This window comes from Wolffia australiana, chromosome 4 (assembly GCF_029677425.1).
Source record: "Wolffia australiana isolate 7733 chromosome 4, ASM2967742v1".
Lineage (NCBI taxonomy): Eukaryota > Viridiplantae > Streptophyta > Magnoliopsida > Alismatales > Araceae > Wolffia > Wolffia australiana.
Window position 1 is genome coordinate 21,169,383 of NC_135838.1, and position 15,903 is coordinate 21,185,285.

The 15,903-nt window shown below is 46.3% G+C and overlaps 2 protein-coding genes and 1 long non-coding RNA gene across 3 annotated transcripts; 2 read left to right on the forward strand and 1 right to left on the reverse strand.

The window, feature by feature from the left end:
* Positions 1-1,201: 1,201 nt before the first annotated feature.
* LOC144702350 (uncharacterized) lies at positions 1,202-13,366 on the reverse strand. Its single transcript, XR_013581238.1, has 3 exons — positions 12,687-13,366; positions 2,398-2,574; positions 1,202-2,068 (listed from the first exon to the last, which is right to left on the reverse strand). It is a non-coding gene; the product is annotated as an uncharacterized LOC144702350 (long non-coding RNA).
* On the forward strand, positions 8,302-10,491 carry LOC144701822 (pentatricopeptide repeat-containing protein At3g49740-like). Its single transcript, XM_078573595.1, has one exon. The coding sequence runs from the start codon at positions 8,302-8,304 to the stop codon at positions 10,489-10,491; it is 2,190 nt and encodes a 729-aa protein (XP_078429721.1).
* LOC144702349 (DNA binding protein) lies at positions 10,426-11,572 on the forward strand. The gene is made up of 4 exons (XM_078574359.1): positions 10,426-10,785; positions 10,852-11,047; positions 11,127-11,210; positions 11,289-11,572. The coding sequence occupies exons 1-4, from the start codon at positions 10,565-10,567 to the stop codon at positions 11,439-11,441; spliced, it is 654 nt and encodes a 217-aa protein (XP_078430485.1). The 5' UTR covers positions 10,426-10,564; the 3' UTR covers positions 11,442-11,572.
* Positions 13,367-15,903: the final 2,537 nt, after the last annotated feature.

A 15,903-nucleotide genomic window follows, 5' to 3' on the forward strand; every position in this document is an offset into this window, starting at 1 on the left:
AAATGCAAAATAACATTTTTTACTAACCTTTTTAATTACTATATCAACATACACATAAATTAGTCAATAATAAATTTGACCCAATCGATAAGTTTCCAGCCCATGGGGTGTCAAACTATACCTCATGTTAGAGAAGATATTTATCATTGTTCAAACTCTCATGGAATCTTTATTATCATCTGTCACCGTATATGTATAATCCTTCATCCGCATGAAACTCTTGAATGACTTTGGCTATGGTTAGTCGTAAAACCCTATTATCTCATTCAATTAGTACTGTTGTATAATGGGGGGTCATTGAATGACACATTCTCTAATATCCATACTACATTGGTAAGGGATTTGATGCATCCTCTTCCTCAAGTCAATCTCCAGTTACGAAGGGTAGAAAATCTCGTTGTGACCACTCAATCACTTTTGTGTATTTCTTGCTATGTCCGATCAGAGAGATGCTTGAATCTAATGGTTAGGCACTTGTACATCTTAATCAAAAAATGTTGATGTCGGACGTCGTCAAGGACCTCGTCAGGATGGGTTTCGAGATGATGATTTGATACTAAGATGATGTCTGACATCGTCAGGGATGTCGTCTGGACGGGTATCGAGACAATGCTCGGATACCTAGATGATGTCGGACGACCTCGATGGTGTCGTCCAACGGGTAATTCACTATGAGATGTAACTATGTAATGATGTGAATCCTAGGTGGAAGTACGTGCAGGCCCCGACTCGTGGGGTTCGCCGAGCTTTGAGCTCCGAGATGGGCGACCGGTGATGGTGGCGGTGACCTCCTGACCCTCATCGGAGCAATGATGGCATCAAGCGGAATAAATCCGTTGGTGCTCGCACGTAACAGACGGGCTCAACCGGTACTTAGGAAATCACTCGTGACGTAGTTTTCTCGAAGTAATCTCTCACCTAAACTAACCCGAGCGCCATGGATTACAGCCAAAAATATACTGAAAGATGTAATATAACTGAAGAGCAAGAGGAACGACGTACCTCGTTGGTGGCGGCGTTCATCATCGGTGTCTTTGTCGATGCACGGGCCAGTGCGGGCAGGTAGGCGGAGGCGTGTCGTTGACAGACACGACTTGGCTCGACTAGCGACAACGTCACGACGCGGGATCATGAAGTCAAAGGTTGGAGGCGAGGAGGAAGATAACAAAGTAGGCAAACGGCACCGTTGGACGATCACGACTCTATAGGTACGACAAATGGTCGATCGGCCCGCGGAGCGGGTTGTCACGAACAATACAGAGCGTTCAACATAACTGCACGACTCTAACGGAGCGAGGCACAGTGGACTCTGTTCACATACACGACGCCCTCGGGGAACATGGGACAGGACGCGTGTGGAGGTAGCGGCAGTGGCGTCGGGCAGTCATGCACGACGGCGACCGAGCATCAAGCGGCTGACTCAAGGCTCGGTGTGGAGCCCAGAGGGGCGGGCGCTTGATAGCTGCGCATCGTAGAAGGAATTTGGAAGAGAATGGTGGTCAGGAATGCCACCGTAACCTGGTGAAGTTTGTATCGCCCCAAACAACACAACAACCTCCCGGAGTTCCTTAAGGATGACTGTAAATATCTTCCTCCCAATGGAAAGATGCGGGCGAACACAGCAGTCCACCTGGCTTATGCATGGTCAATGCTTGGAGATGAAGGAGCCTCTGCAAAGAGTCACGCACAATATCGCAGCTGCACCGTGGACCTAACTCGATATTGATGCATACGGTGGCTTAAGTAATCAGCAGTTACCGCTCCACGATGTCGCATGCATGAACACTTTTCTCCACTGGCTGAACATCGAGTGGACCCACCCAAGGGCACCAAGGTCGTGACTTCGAGCGGCAACCGTCGGACAACGGGTCGAGTCAGGATGGGGCACGCGATCGGCTGCCCTGGAGGTCAACCTGAGAGTATCCGCAGTTGTGAATCAATGGCGCCAAGCTCGATGATGTCCCACCCTTCAATGATATGCCCACCTTCTCAAATCAATCTCCTATCTTCTTTCTTCCTCTCATTTGCTCCTCCCTTTCCTTTCCCAAAGAGACCTGGACGACGGTAACTGCCAACAAAGAAATTCCAGATCTGAGATTTGGTCGTTCCCATCATGGCCTTATATAGGGCCATGATGGGCCCTTTACAAGTGGTTCAACAAGGGACCAACAAGGGACCGTTTTTACAACAAATAAAATAAATGAAGGGAAATTTAAAACCAAACGAAAATAAACAACATGGACGAGTATGGTGATATGGACACAAATACACAATGATACGGACGTGACACGACGAGTACCGACGCGACAAAAATGAAAACACGATGAATTTCTGAATAAAACGAGCTCGAGCCGACGAGAAATTCGAGTCAATCGATGGCGCGGTCGTGCTTCTCACCCGGGGTGTTAAAATTAGATTTCTTCACTGTAGCCTAGGTGTGCCGGTTGGGCAGGATGCGAGCCGACAGGGGTCGATGAAGATGATGACAATGGCTTCGAAGACGTGGCGGCGATCTCGGGCTGACGCTCTCCATCAAATGTCCTTGGTTCTCAAATCAACATGACACTTACAGAACTGTAATTGTGACATGCCACTTACACAACTGAAGTGATTCATAGGGATCACTACAATGAACTAGTTATCTAAAGTGCGCACATTGTCTGTCCTTAGTGTCTCCACATTAATGCTCATAGGATAGGCCATATTTATCAAAGAAATATTTCTTGAATATTCACTTTGTTACCAGTTAGCATTGAAGTATTAACTCAGCGGGATTCACTAAATCAATCGGTGCATTCATGTACCTCATTAGACACATTATACGAGAACAATAATCAATAAATACTTATTTCAATGGACTTATATAAATCATGGAAGTGTCATTGGTGTAACGACCATGAAATATTCATCACTGCCCCCTTTATTTGTATTGTCATAAAAATTCATAAAAGTAGTGAGAAAAAAATCATAAAAGTCTGTCTTTGAGAAAATTTACTAGAAGCCTACAAATGTAGAGTATAACCTCCTAAATCCAAAAAAATGGCTCATGCCTTTCTTAGGCCCTACAACCTTCAATGGGCAACATCCAAAAATCTTTGGAACACTAGTATTGCTAATAGTTTTTGTGGCCCGATAAATTTAATTTGGCGGGTGTTAATAATTAACTTATATCTAATTGATATAATCTACTACGGGATCTATCTAGCCAACTAAATTGCTTAAATTGGAAACCCACGGGGTACTAAGCTACACTTTGTGCTCTAAGAGATACAAGGAATATCCTCTCTCAAGAACCTTTACCTTCATCTATTATTGTGTATTTATAATTTTTGCAAAGAGAGAGATCGAATCCCATTCGAGAGAAAAGAATTGAGAGAGAAGGGAAGATTGAGAAAGAAAAATAAAAACCGCCGCTAGGGCATGATGTGACTATGTACCCCTTATAACAGAAAAGAAAGAAAGAGAAAAGGAGAGAGTGAGAGAAAGTGGGCTGAAGCCCACTTAAATAGGCCCAATAGGGGAAGCCTTATTAAACACTCCCTCGCAAACTGGAGAATATACATTGAACATGCCCAGCTTGTTGTTGATCCGGTCATAGGAGATGCCCGACAAGCTCTTTGTTAAGATGTCCGCAAGTTGCTGGGAAGATGCAACAAATAGAGTTGATATGATCCCTGCCATTACTTTTTCACGAACATAATGGGAGTCTCCATCAATGTGCTTGGTTTGCTCGTGGAACACTTCATTTTTAGAAATGAAGATAGCAGCTTCTAGTCGCAATACATTGGCATAGGTGTTGGAGCCTCTACACCAAGCTCCTATAACATAAGCTGAAGCCATACCATTTCTCATGCTATGGAGGCCATGGTGTGATACCCAGACTCCGCACTAGAATAGGCGACCACCTTCTGCTTCCTAGACCGCCACGTAACTAGATTACTGCCAACATAAGTGCAATTACCAGTAGTAGATTTGCCATCCCCTTGGTCAGCTGCATATAACGCATCTGAATAAGTTTGATACGAAGGTGACGATGTCTCTGATAAAGAAGCCCTCGCCCAGGTGCACTCTTGACGTATGCAAGTACCTGTAAAGCTCCTACCCAATGAACTTGACATGGCTCCTACATGAATTGACTAAGAACACTAACCGCATATGCGATGTCAAGAAGTGTCACTGTTAGATAGAGGAGCTTCCCAACAAGTCGTCGATATCGGTCAGCGTGAGGGAGGAGTGATGAAGCCTTATCCCAAAAGGGGGGACGGACCTCCATTGAAGAGGAAGGGGGCTTGCACCCTAGAAGTCATGTCTCCTGAAGGATATCTAGAGCATACTTGCATTGGGAGAGGGATATTTTGTCGCCCTGGTAAGCAAACTCGATACCGAGAAAGTACCGATGGAGTGCCCAAGTCATAAAGACTGAGGTGATGTTGGAGATAGGCCTTGGTGGTGTGAATACCCTCGATGTTGCTGCCTGTAATAAGCATATCATCCACGTAGATGGTAAGAATAATAATACATGTAGGTGTGTGTTTGGTGAGCATAGTGGGATCAGCTTGACAAGGAGTGAAACCAAAGTGTTTGAGAAGACCACCGAATTTGGCAAACCACGCCCGAGGACTCTGCTTGAGGCCATAAATGGCTTTCCGCAGAAGACACACCTTGGATGACTCCCCCGGAGCAACATACCCTAGAGGTTGCTTCATAAACACATGTTCCTCCAGATCACCATATAGGGAAGCATTAGAGACGTCAAGCTGATGTAGACCCCACTCTTGATTGACCACCAATGAGAAAATCACACGGATGGAGTTCAAGCAAATGACCGGAGAGAAGGTCTCCATATAATTGATCCCATAGACCTAGGTGAATCCGCAAGCGACCAATCGTGCTTTGTGTTTGGCAATGGACCCATCGGGATTGTGCTTCACTGTGAATACCCATTTGCAAGTGACAATATTAGCATCTCGAGGGCGAGGTACGAAAGTCCACGTGCCCCGAGAAACAAGAGCCTGAACTTCAAGATCCATGGCAACTTTCCACACATGTACCTTTGTGGCTTCATCGTACGTCTTGAGAACTGACTTAGAAGCCGCATCGAGGGTAAAGGTATGAAAGGAGGGGGAAAGGCGAACATAGGTGATGAAATGAGAAATGGGGTGATGAGTGCATGCTCGGGTACCTTTGCGTAGGGCAAAGGGAAGGTGAAGGTCATCAGTGGGAGACAAAGATTCAAGAGATGGAGAGGCGGATACTGAGGGTGGAGAGATGGTGGGTGAGTCACCATTGGAGTTAGGAGGATGTGCATCGGGCGCACATGAGGAAGACGGAACTGAGGATGAACAAGGGGAAGTCGAGAGGGTACGACCTGGGCAGATGAGAAGAGAAGGAGAGGTATACGTAACATCGAGCAGAGAAGAGAAGCTCGGTGGGGGTGTTATGGGAACACAAGAAGGAGCCATTTCTAGAGAAAAGAAAGGAGAATCCTCATGGAAGGTCACATCGACAGAAATTACTGAGGTACGAGTGTCAGGAAAGAAAACCCGATACCCTTTTTGTGTCTGGGAGTAGTCGACAAAGATCCCCTTTTTGGCACTAGGAGCAAGTTTAGAGATAGAAATTGAGTGATATTAGACAAAGGGAACACATCCAAACACTCGTGGAGGTAGAGGGAAAAGCGTGGCATTAGGATGAAGACGACGAAGAGATATCACCATTGAGTGCAAAAGAGGGAAGATAATTTTGAAGATATGTGGCAGTGAGGATAGCGTCAGACCATTAATAAGAGGGAACATGCATCTCAATGAGTAATGTGCAAGCTATGTCAAGAAGGGAACAATTTTTGCGTTACGCTACACCATTTTGTTGTGAGGTGTGAGGACATGACGTCTGATGAATGGTACCACGATCAGCGAAGAAGCTTTGAAGTGAGGATTGAACTAACTCCAGGGCATTATCGCTGCGGAAGACTTTAGGAGTAGTGGATTATTGTGTTTGTATCTCATTGAAAATTTGAATTATGATGGTAGAGACTTCTGTGCGGTCGTGGAGAAGGTAGGTCCAGCTGACTCGGGTATAATCATCAATGAAGACAATATAGTACCGATGGCCGGCAATAGATGAAGTTCGAGAAGGACCCCAAACATCACAATGTATAAGATCGAATGGAGTGGAAGTGGGTGGTCCATCACGACGTGGATAAGAAGAACGGTGATGTTTCCCTTATTGACATGACTCGCACAAGAATTTGTTGAGAGAAGGAAATATTTTCTTTAATTTCTCAAAAGAGGGGTGTCTCAACCATTGATGCCACAAAAGATAAGATAGTTTGGAAGATGGAGTAAACAAACATGCCTGAGGGCTAGAGTGGATATTATCAGTGACGAGCTCATACATCCCCCGTCCATTCTCACGGCCCGAACCAATCCTCCACCCAGTATGCAGATCCTGGAAAGTGAAATAGGTAGGGTAAAATGTGATAGAGCACTGGAGAGCACGAGTAATGGTGCTAACTGAGAGGAGGTTGGTCTGAAAACGGGGGACATGGAGTACTTGGGTGAGTGTAGGTGAAATGAGGTAGCGGCGTCACCATGACCTCGGATCGGACAAGTCCGACCGTCAACAATGGTGACAGAAGGAGATGATAAAGGTGTGGGAGTATACAAAGAAAGGATAGAGGAGGTACCAGCCATGTGTTTGGAGGCCCCTGAGTCAATAATCCATCACGAAGATGAAAGCACGAGGAGAGTGTGTGTATGTGAAGTGGATGAGATGGATGTTTCCGTGGATGGTGAAGATCCAGAGAATCCTCGATAAAGTCATGCTGCCTCCATTTCGCCTGGTGTGAGAGTCATGTGGAATGCAGGTGAAGGAAGGCTTGATGGTGGCGGTGCAACTAGAACGACTGGGGCAATAGTCTCCACGGCTGCCTGGGCAGATTGGGCGAGATGTCAAAGGTGCGGTCGGCGAACTTGGGGAAGATGACGGCAGAGGCGGCGATGCTACGGATCTGATACCATGTTGCAAAGAGAGAAATCGAATCTCGATTGAGAGAGAAGGGAAGATTGAGAAAGAAAAAGAAAAACCTATTGAGAGAAAAACCGCCGCTAGGGCATGATGTGACTACATGCCCCTTATAACAGAAAAGAAAGAAAGAGAAAGAGAGAGAGAGAGAGAGAGAGAGAGAGAGAGAGAGAGAGAGGGCTGAAGCCCACTTAGACAGGCCCAGTAGGGGAAGCCTTATTTAACAATAATCCTTCATTCACACGAGACTGTTGAGCGACCTAGGTACACGAATCATAAAACCCTCATCAATATTTGTATGATGTCATGATTCCCTCATGACGATATGATCACTTTTGTAGACTTTCTAATTGCAGACAAGCTAGGAAAATTTGAAATCTCATGAATATAGGTCACAGTCAAATACAACCGTCCATTCATAAGGTCTTCTCCGGTATGTAGACCCCTTACATAACCCTGACATGAACTGACATGATTGATATTGTGACTATTATCATTACAGGATTTAAGGGATGAATTGACCGAAATCTTTCCCGAAAAGAGAACCCAATACTTTTTCTTAGTGTCTCCAAACTAATGGCTATAAAACCAACCATATCATATGAGCGGGACCGAACAGTTCTATTTTATGCGGATATTTCAGTATTCATCTTGTGTAACCATCTAATAGGAATATTTAAACCTCATATTTAAAGATTTTCATACTATGATATCATCACAAATCAAGTAGTCTTTGCATTTACTTCAAGTACAAGCATCGAACGTGCATCATGCTGAATATTTTACAAGGCGTGGAATGTCCTATTGCATTCCACATATAGTTCCAACACAAGGATTAATAAGACGATGCGTCCCCACCTAGGTATCACACAGATTAAATAAATAATTGAGAAGTGTGGTAAAGCATGAGAGCAGTCGCTGGGAACAGTCTCTAACTTATACTATAGATGTCTCATTTGCGGAATTTATTATAATTTTATTACAAATTGCATGAGGACAAACCCTATTGACTTCCGGTGAATTCTAAGAAAATTTTAAAGTTAATTTTCTCCCGCAATTTACTCAATCTCTACAGAAAACAAAGCATTAATCAGACGGAAAATACATTTTTTTCCGATACCCTTTGTTTTCTAGAGAACTGTGTGACGTTTCTGTAGCAAAGGAGGAGAGGACAGGAGAAGCGATTCTAGACCCTTCTCTTTCTCTCACTCATCAAGGCAGATTCAAGTGCATTGTTCATCCCCGGAAACTCAAAGTGGTAATTTAGATTCTTCACATATGTTCATCAGGGCCAGTCCTTCCCCTGCCGCCCTCCTCATCAAGCTGAACTCCTCCATCTCAAACCTCTCTCGCCATTGCAGAAGTCGAGAGGCTCTCAAACTCTTCACCCAAATCCAATCTCATCATTCTCTATCACCAGACGAGTACTCCCTCGTCGGCGCTCTCACCGCTAGCGCCAACCTCCGCGCCATTGCACCCACTGCACAGCTCCACAGCTTCGCCGCCCGCTCCGGCCTCCTCTCCTTCCTCCACGTCTCCAACTCTCTCCTCGCCGCCTACTCCAGCGCCGGCGACCCAGCCAAAGCCCACCGTCTCTTCTCCGAGATCTCTTCCCCGGACGTCTACTCTCACACCACCATCCTCTCCGCCTACGCCGATTCAGAAGAACTCCAGCTCGCAATTCAACTGTTCGAGAGAATTCCCCAGAAAGAAGCCCCGCTCTGGAACGCGCTGATCACCGGCTCTATGAAGAACGGCCATGGCGATAAGGCTGTCCGGCTCTACCAGAGAATGCGCCAAGACGGCTCTTCGGGAGATCAGTACGCTACGGCAAGTATTCTAAGCTTATGCGACTCGCCACCCATGTCAGATCTCGGCATGCAGATCCATGCAGCGGGAATGAAAGCCGGGCTCGACGTGGGGAGGCCTTCGGTGATGAACTCGCTCGTATCCATGTACTTCAACGTGGGGATAATCGACGACGCGGTTGGGCTGTTTTCTGAAGCTTCGCAGTTGGGAATAGCCAATGAGATCACGTACAACGCTGTAATCTCAGGGCTCGCACGCTCGGGACGGGGCGAAGAGGCGATAGCAGTGTTTAAGCTTATGTTGAGCGGTTCTTGTTTCAGGCCCACGGAATTGACGCTCGTGAGTGTTCTCTCCGGCTGCTCGTCTTCTTCCTCGGGTCGCCAATTCCACTGTCTCTCCATTAAAACAGGCCTCGTCGGTTGCGCTATAGTGGGTAACGCGGCGGTGGGCATGTATTCCAGAGCTGGGGAGTTGGTCTCTGCCGAGACCGTCTTCGAGGGAATAAAGAATACGGACTTAGTCTCCTGGAACTCGCTTCTCTCTGCTTACAGTCAAGCCGGCCGCCATGAATCTGGGATCAAGCTCTACCGAGCTATGGAAATCGCAGGCCTGAGATCGGACGAGTTCACCTACGGAAGCCTCTTAGGCTGCTCTCTCTCCAGCGACCTGGTCGACGCTATTCTCTCGCTACTGATCCGGCGAGGTTTGACAGGGAGCAGCTACGTAAGCAACTCGACGATAGTCGCTTACGGGAAGCACGGCGAGATTGAGAAAGCTGTCGCGGTCTTTGAAGGCATGCCAGAGAGGAATCTCATATCCTGGAATTCGCTTCTCTCCGGTTGCACCATGAATGGAGAACCCAGACTTTGTTTGGAGCTTTTCTCTTCTCTCATGGAGTCTGACGTGAGGCCGAACCAGTACACTTTCAGCATTATCCTTAGCGTGTGCGGGAGCGTTGGAATGCTACGAGCCGGAGAAGAAATCCACGCCCACCTCGTCAAAACCCGTGGCGATGAGGAAACTTCTGTGGGGAATGCGCTTATCGCCGTGTACGCAAAAGCTGGGGAGATAGAGTTGTCTTCTAGGGTTTTCCATGGCATGCATGACAAGGACGTGGTCTCCTGGAACTCAATTATCGCCGCGTACGCGCAAAACGGACAGGGAGAGCTCGCCGTCTCGCTGTTCAAGAAGATGATGGAGTTGGGCGTGGAGCCAGATAGCGTTACGTTTACGAACGTGCTGTCTGGGTGCAGCCATGGCGGGCTGGTGGACGAGGCCCAACGGGCCCTGTCCGCCATGATAGAGGACTTTGGGTTCGAGCCAGGCGCGGACCACTACGCCTGTGTTATCGATCTTCTGGCTCGCGCGGGGAGAATGGAAGAAGCGGAGAGCATGATTAGTAAGCTGCCGCGTGAAGTAGATTCACGGCTATGGTGGGCTCTGCTGAGTTCTTGCGTCACTTATGGAAGTTTAAGGCTGGGAAGAGTCGCAGCGGAAGCTTTGTTGGAAACGGAACCGGGGAATCCGGCGGTTTATGTGATGCTTTCAAATCTTAACGCTGGCGCAGGGCGATGGGAGGAGGCTTCGGCCATGAGGAAGAAGATGAAGTGTAGTGGAGCTTTGAAACAGCCTGGGTTTAGCTGGGTTTTAGGGTTTTGAGCTTCTCGAGGAAGCTGATAAGTTTAAGCGGAGAAAGTAGTCTTTCGATTACTTTGCTTTTGCTGGAGGCGTGATGGAGTTGATGGGTTGCTTGGAGACGGAAGCTTGGGAAGAAGCGCTGGCTTGTTATGAGACAAGCCTGGGACTGTTGCAGAAGCCGGAGCTTCTCTCTCTAGACGATTTTTACAGGAAGGAGCTCCCCCTGTTGCTGAAGCAGAGGAATCCAGAACCGTATATCACCAAGGCGGAGCTGTCCAACCTGATGCAGTGGAAGCTCTCACGCGGGAAGTGGAGGTAAAACCCTCGTTAGATTAGGGTTCTTGTTCTGGAGCTGACTTAGGGTTTTGGGGATGGTCTCAGGCCGAGATTGCAGGGTTTCGTAGACTGGCTGGAAGAAAATCAGGTGGAGACTGCCTCTCGCAAGGGTTTCCAGGCCCTTCCCTCGCTGTCGAAGGCCATTTCGGAGCTTACTTCTCTCAAAGGCGTCGGCCCAGCCTGTGCCTCTGCTGTTCTTGCAGCCTACGCTCCTGAGCTTGCCCCATTCATGTCCGATGAGGTGTAGAGATTGAGATAGTGATATAGAGAGAGATTTCTGAGGCCTGAAAGAATGATTTTTTTTTGTGCTCTTCTGGCAGGCGATGATGGCGGCGACGAGGGGAAAGGAGTATACGCTGAAACAGTATCTCGTCTTCGCCCTTAAACTGCAGGAGAAGGCAGAGGTCTGTCATCGCCCCTACTCTGATTCTGCCATTTCCTCTTCCTTTGGCTTCATTTGGGCCGGCAATCGATCTCCGCAGGAGCTGCAGAAGAAGGGGCTTTCCTTCACCGCTTCAGACGTGGAACGTGCCCTTTGGAGCTCCTCCGTGGCGCAGAAGCCGCCGCGTGGTCCGCCATCTAAGAAATCGACGTTGACCCATGTCGCAGGAAAACGCAAGAGAAGAAGCCCATGATCCGGACTTCTCCAAAAGTACCCACGTTTTCAGAAAGTTGCTCTCTTTCTTTTTTGTTATTTCTTGTGCACATGCCGCCATATTACCAACCTGTTTCTTAATACCTCTCAAGTGGCATTATTTTTCCATCACCATCATCGTCATGATTGAGATAGCGACAGTGTTTTTTAGAGAGAGGGACAGTGCGCATTGAGATAGAGATAGAGAAAGAGAGCTGTTAGGTAGCGAGGGAGAGAGCAGTAAGACAAATATAGGGCGTAGTTAGAGGTAGATGGAGAGAGCAGTTTGAAATATATAGTTGGTGAATTGATGGAGAGAGCAGTTTGAAATATATAGTTGGTGAATTGATGGAGAGAGCAGTTTGAAATATATAGTTGGTGAATTGATGGAGAGAGCAGTTTCAGAGATACAGAGAGAGTAAATGAATAGATGGAGAGAGAGCAGTTTGAGAGATATAGAGAGAGTAAGTGAATAGATGGAGAGAGAGCAGTTTGAGAGATATAGTAAGTGAATAGACGGAGAGAGGGAGAGAGCAGTTTGAGAGATATAGAGAGAGTAAGTGAATAGACGGAGAGAGAGCAGTTTGAGATATATAGTAAGTGAATAGACGGAGAGAGGGAGAGAGCAGTTTGAGAGATATAGAGAGAGTAAGTGAATAGATGGAGAGAGAGCAGTTTGAGAGATTTAGTAAGTGAATAGATGGAGAGAGAGCAGTCTGAGAGATTTAGTAAGTGAATAGATGGAGAGAGAGCAGTTTGAGAGATTTAGTAAGTGAATAGATGGAGAGAGAGCAGTCTGAGAGATTTAGTAAATGAATAGATGGAGAGAGCAGTTTGAGAGATTTAGTAAGTGAATAGATGGAGAGAGAGCAGTTTGAGAGATTTAGTAAGTGAATAGGTGGAGAGAGAGCAGTCTGAGAGATTTAGTAAGTGAATAGATGGAGAGAGCAGTTTGAGAGATTTAGTAAGTGAATAGATGGAGAGAGCAGTTTGAGAGATTTAGTAAGTGAATAGATGGAGAGAGAGAGAGAACGGTTTGAGAGATATAGAGAGAGAGCAGGTGAATAGAGAGAAGATAATAGTTAGATATATACAGAGAAGAGAAGAGAATAGTTAGAGAGACAGATAGATTCATGGATAGAGAGAGACAGATCGGGAGAGAGAGAGAGAGATAGAGTCTCTTGTGACAAAATGTACTGAACTATGGACGGCGAGTAAGAAACTATGGCCTCTGATAGGGACTGACCATGTGGAGAGCGAACAGCGACCACCGACCGCTCAAAATAGCCCGCCATTGACCTTCGGGCCCGTCTGTACCTGCCTCGGCGACCCGTCTCTCCGTAGAGAAATGACCGAATAAATCTCATGCGTCGGTGGAGAAAGAAAATTTATTGAACGTGGAAGGGGTAGAGGGAGAGCATTATTGATGCAAGTTGCATTATTTTCTTCGGTAAATTACAGAAGAAGCGGACTTAATTCAGATTGGTCTTTATCTTACAGCTTGGTCTGGCCGCCCACGTTAATATGCACATGGGACATGGCTACGTCTGGTGATATGTGGACCTCATCGCATCTCCTGCGATCCCTTTTAAATTCCTGCTTTCCCAGTTGACATCTGTCATGCGTCGGTGAGTCCATCTCTCTCTCTAACTGGCTTGGACAGACAATCATACAAGTCTCTCTCTAACAGAGAGACGCTCAGGAGAAAGAAGACTTGCGTAACATCTAGCTAGATGACAGAGAGATGGAGAGATTCCCCCCAGAGGATGGGTTTTGTATCATCTGGTAAGTGATGTTCTGTCTCTATGTACATGCTATCCATCTAGCAAGGTTAACAACTGTGGAGGTGGGTAGCATGTACAGGAGATGCCCTCGAGAAAAATGTCGATTCTCTGGAAATCAAAGCCAAAAATATCTAAAAACTGCCTCCTGATTGATCTGCCCTTTAACATTTGATAAATGATCTGCCCTTTATCAGATTTTACGTGGAAATTGACTGACCACCGGGATGAATGAAACTTCTGGGACGTTTCGTTCATTCTAACGATGACCGAAAGAAGTAGATGTTCAGTTTCTGCCATTTCACTCAGTGGCGCCGATAGATGTATGGATAGAGAGAGACGTGCCAACGCAGTGGGTGTTCATTCATGTACAAGGAGACGAGTATTACATCCGTCGGTGCCATTTTCCAAGAGAACGACGTAGATGTATGCAGATAAATACGCAACAATCTTTATCAATGGATGAGAAAAATGGTAAGAGGGCCCCCGTAATAAGGACGGAGGTTTACATCAGATCGACAGATGTTCAATGCTAGTGCACCGAGAGAAATGTACGTAGGTAGATCGACAGTTATTGAGCGTGAGCGCTGCCCAAGAGCAGCATACGGTCCTTGTCGGTGACTTCTCTCTCTCAGAGGCCTACTAAAAAGATAGAAAAATCTAGAGACGACTACAGCAGATAGAGAGAGAGATGTATGTATGTATGTATGGAGAGACGTAGATCCATAGGAAGAAGGATCTGATCCTGTGTATGTAGTATTCTTAGAGAGAGAGATGCCCAAGAGAAATCGATGCTCATTGTCGGTGTCCTTTCTCTATCAGAGACCAAAAAAGAGAGAAAATTCTAGAGACGCTTAGATCAGAGAGATGCATAGAAGAAGAGAGAAAGATGGACGGATGTACGATGGAGAGAGAGGTAGACGAACAGGGAGAAGGGTCTGATTCTGTGTGTCATGTAGTATTCATTTAAAAAGAGAGATGCCCAAGAGTAGTTGCTCACTGTCGGTGCCCGTTCTCTCTCAGAGACCCAAAAAAAAGAAAAAAATCCTAGACACAGTTTAGATGAGAGAGATATAAATGGATGAATAGAGAGAAGAATCTGATCGTATTATGCAATATTTTGAGAGAGAGAGAGATGCCCAAGAGCAGTAGATGTTCATTGTCGGTGCCCTAGCTCTCAGACTCAGAACCCCGAATAAAATATATATAAATCTAGAAACGCTTGGACGGACGGATGGATAGGAGAGAGAGGTAGATGGATAAGAAGGAAGAATCAGATGCTGAGTCACGCAGTGCTCTGTTTTGCACAGATTGGAGAGTGCAGAACGGCGAACGGCACCGTCACGAGAACACACCGGCCTAGTCTCGAGTATCTGGTAAACGAAGGGTCCGTCTCTTTCGGTCTCCTGTCCCTGCGCTTGTCCTTTACCGCCATGGCCAGATGTCCCCCAAAGAAATAACGTGACCGCAGAGACGGAAATCTAGAGAGAGAGGGAGAAAGAGACTTCAAAAATTGAATTTTTATGATGGTTTGGTACCCCGCAATGAATTTGGAGGGAAGGGGGGGAGTTAATGCGAGGGGTTATAGCCTCACAGACGAGGCCATGGACGTGTTGTTGCCGTCGTCGGAAGTCCTCCTTCGCCGCCACCAGGGCGTCGGCGGGCACGGAGTTTCAGCCATTGCTGCACGAGCTCCGCGTGCAGCCCGTCTGCAACGACCAAGTAGACGGTGGACCCCCTCGGACAGGAATCATGGGGACGGATATGCTTCACACTCTACTTCTCTCTCTCTAACTCTTAATTCTGATTCTAAACTATCCATCTATCGATGTATTATACTCATCATCTCTCTCTCTAAAGATCGAGATCTGTAATGAAATACTAGAGCTGCTCCTGACACCCCCATGGCCCCATCAATCTCTCCACAAGGGGGAACGGATATGCTTCACGCTCTACTTCTCTCGTTCTCTCTCTAACTCTAAGTCTAAATCTATCGATGTGTGATATCCTCTTCATCTCTCTCTCTCTAGATCGAGATCTATAATGAAGTACTTTACCTGCTCCTGACACCCCCATCAATATCTCTCCACAGGGGGGAAGGGATATGCTTCACGCTATACTTCTCTCTCGTTATCTCTCTCTAACTCTCAATCTATCGATGTGTTACCCTCTTCATCTCTCTCTCTCAAGATCGAAAGAGCCATAATGATAGTAATAGACATGCTCCTTACTCCCCATCAATACCTTTCTACAAGGGGGAAACGATATGCTTCACGATCTACTTCTCTCTCAATCTCTCTCTAACTCTAACTCTAACTCTAAATCTATCGATGTGTGTTATCCTCTTCATCTCTCTCTCTAAAGATCGAAAGACCTATAATGATAGTACTAGACATGCTCCTGACTCCCCATTTATCTCTCTCTACAGGGGGAACGGATATGTTTCACGATCTACTTCTCTCTTGTTCTCTCTCTAACTCGAACTCTAAATCTATCGATGTTTTATCCACTTCATTTCTCTCTCTAAATATCGAGATAGCTATAATGACTTCCCATCAATCTCTCTCTACAAGGGGCACCGATATGATTCACGCTCTACTTCTCTGTCGTTCTCTCTCTAACTCTTAACTCTAAATCTATCAATTTTTTATCCTCTTTAGTTCTCTCTCTAAAGATGGAAAG

What these genes read in the sequence shown, in the direction of transcription:
- LOC144701822 (XM_078573595.1), top strand. Translation starts at nt 8,302, where the DNA reads ATGTTCATCAGGGCCAGTCCTTCCCCTGCCGCCCTCCTCATCAAGCTG.
- LOC144702349 (XM_078574359.1), top strand. Translation starts at nt 10,565, where the DNA reads ATGGAGTTGATGGGTTGCTTGGAGACGGAAGCTTGGGAAGAAGCGCTG. An exon ending in CTCTCACGCGGGAAGTGGAG is followed by an intron (nt 10,786 to 10,851) that starts GTAAAACCCTCG and finishes GGATGGTCTCAG; the next exon opens with GCCGAGATTGCAGGGTTTCG. An exon ending in AACTGCAGGAGAAGGCAGAG is followed by an intron (nt 11,211 to 11,288) that starts GTCTGTCATCGC and finishes CGATCTCCGCAG; the next exon opens with GAGCTGCAGAAGAAGGGGCT.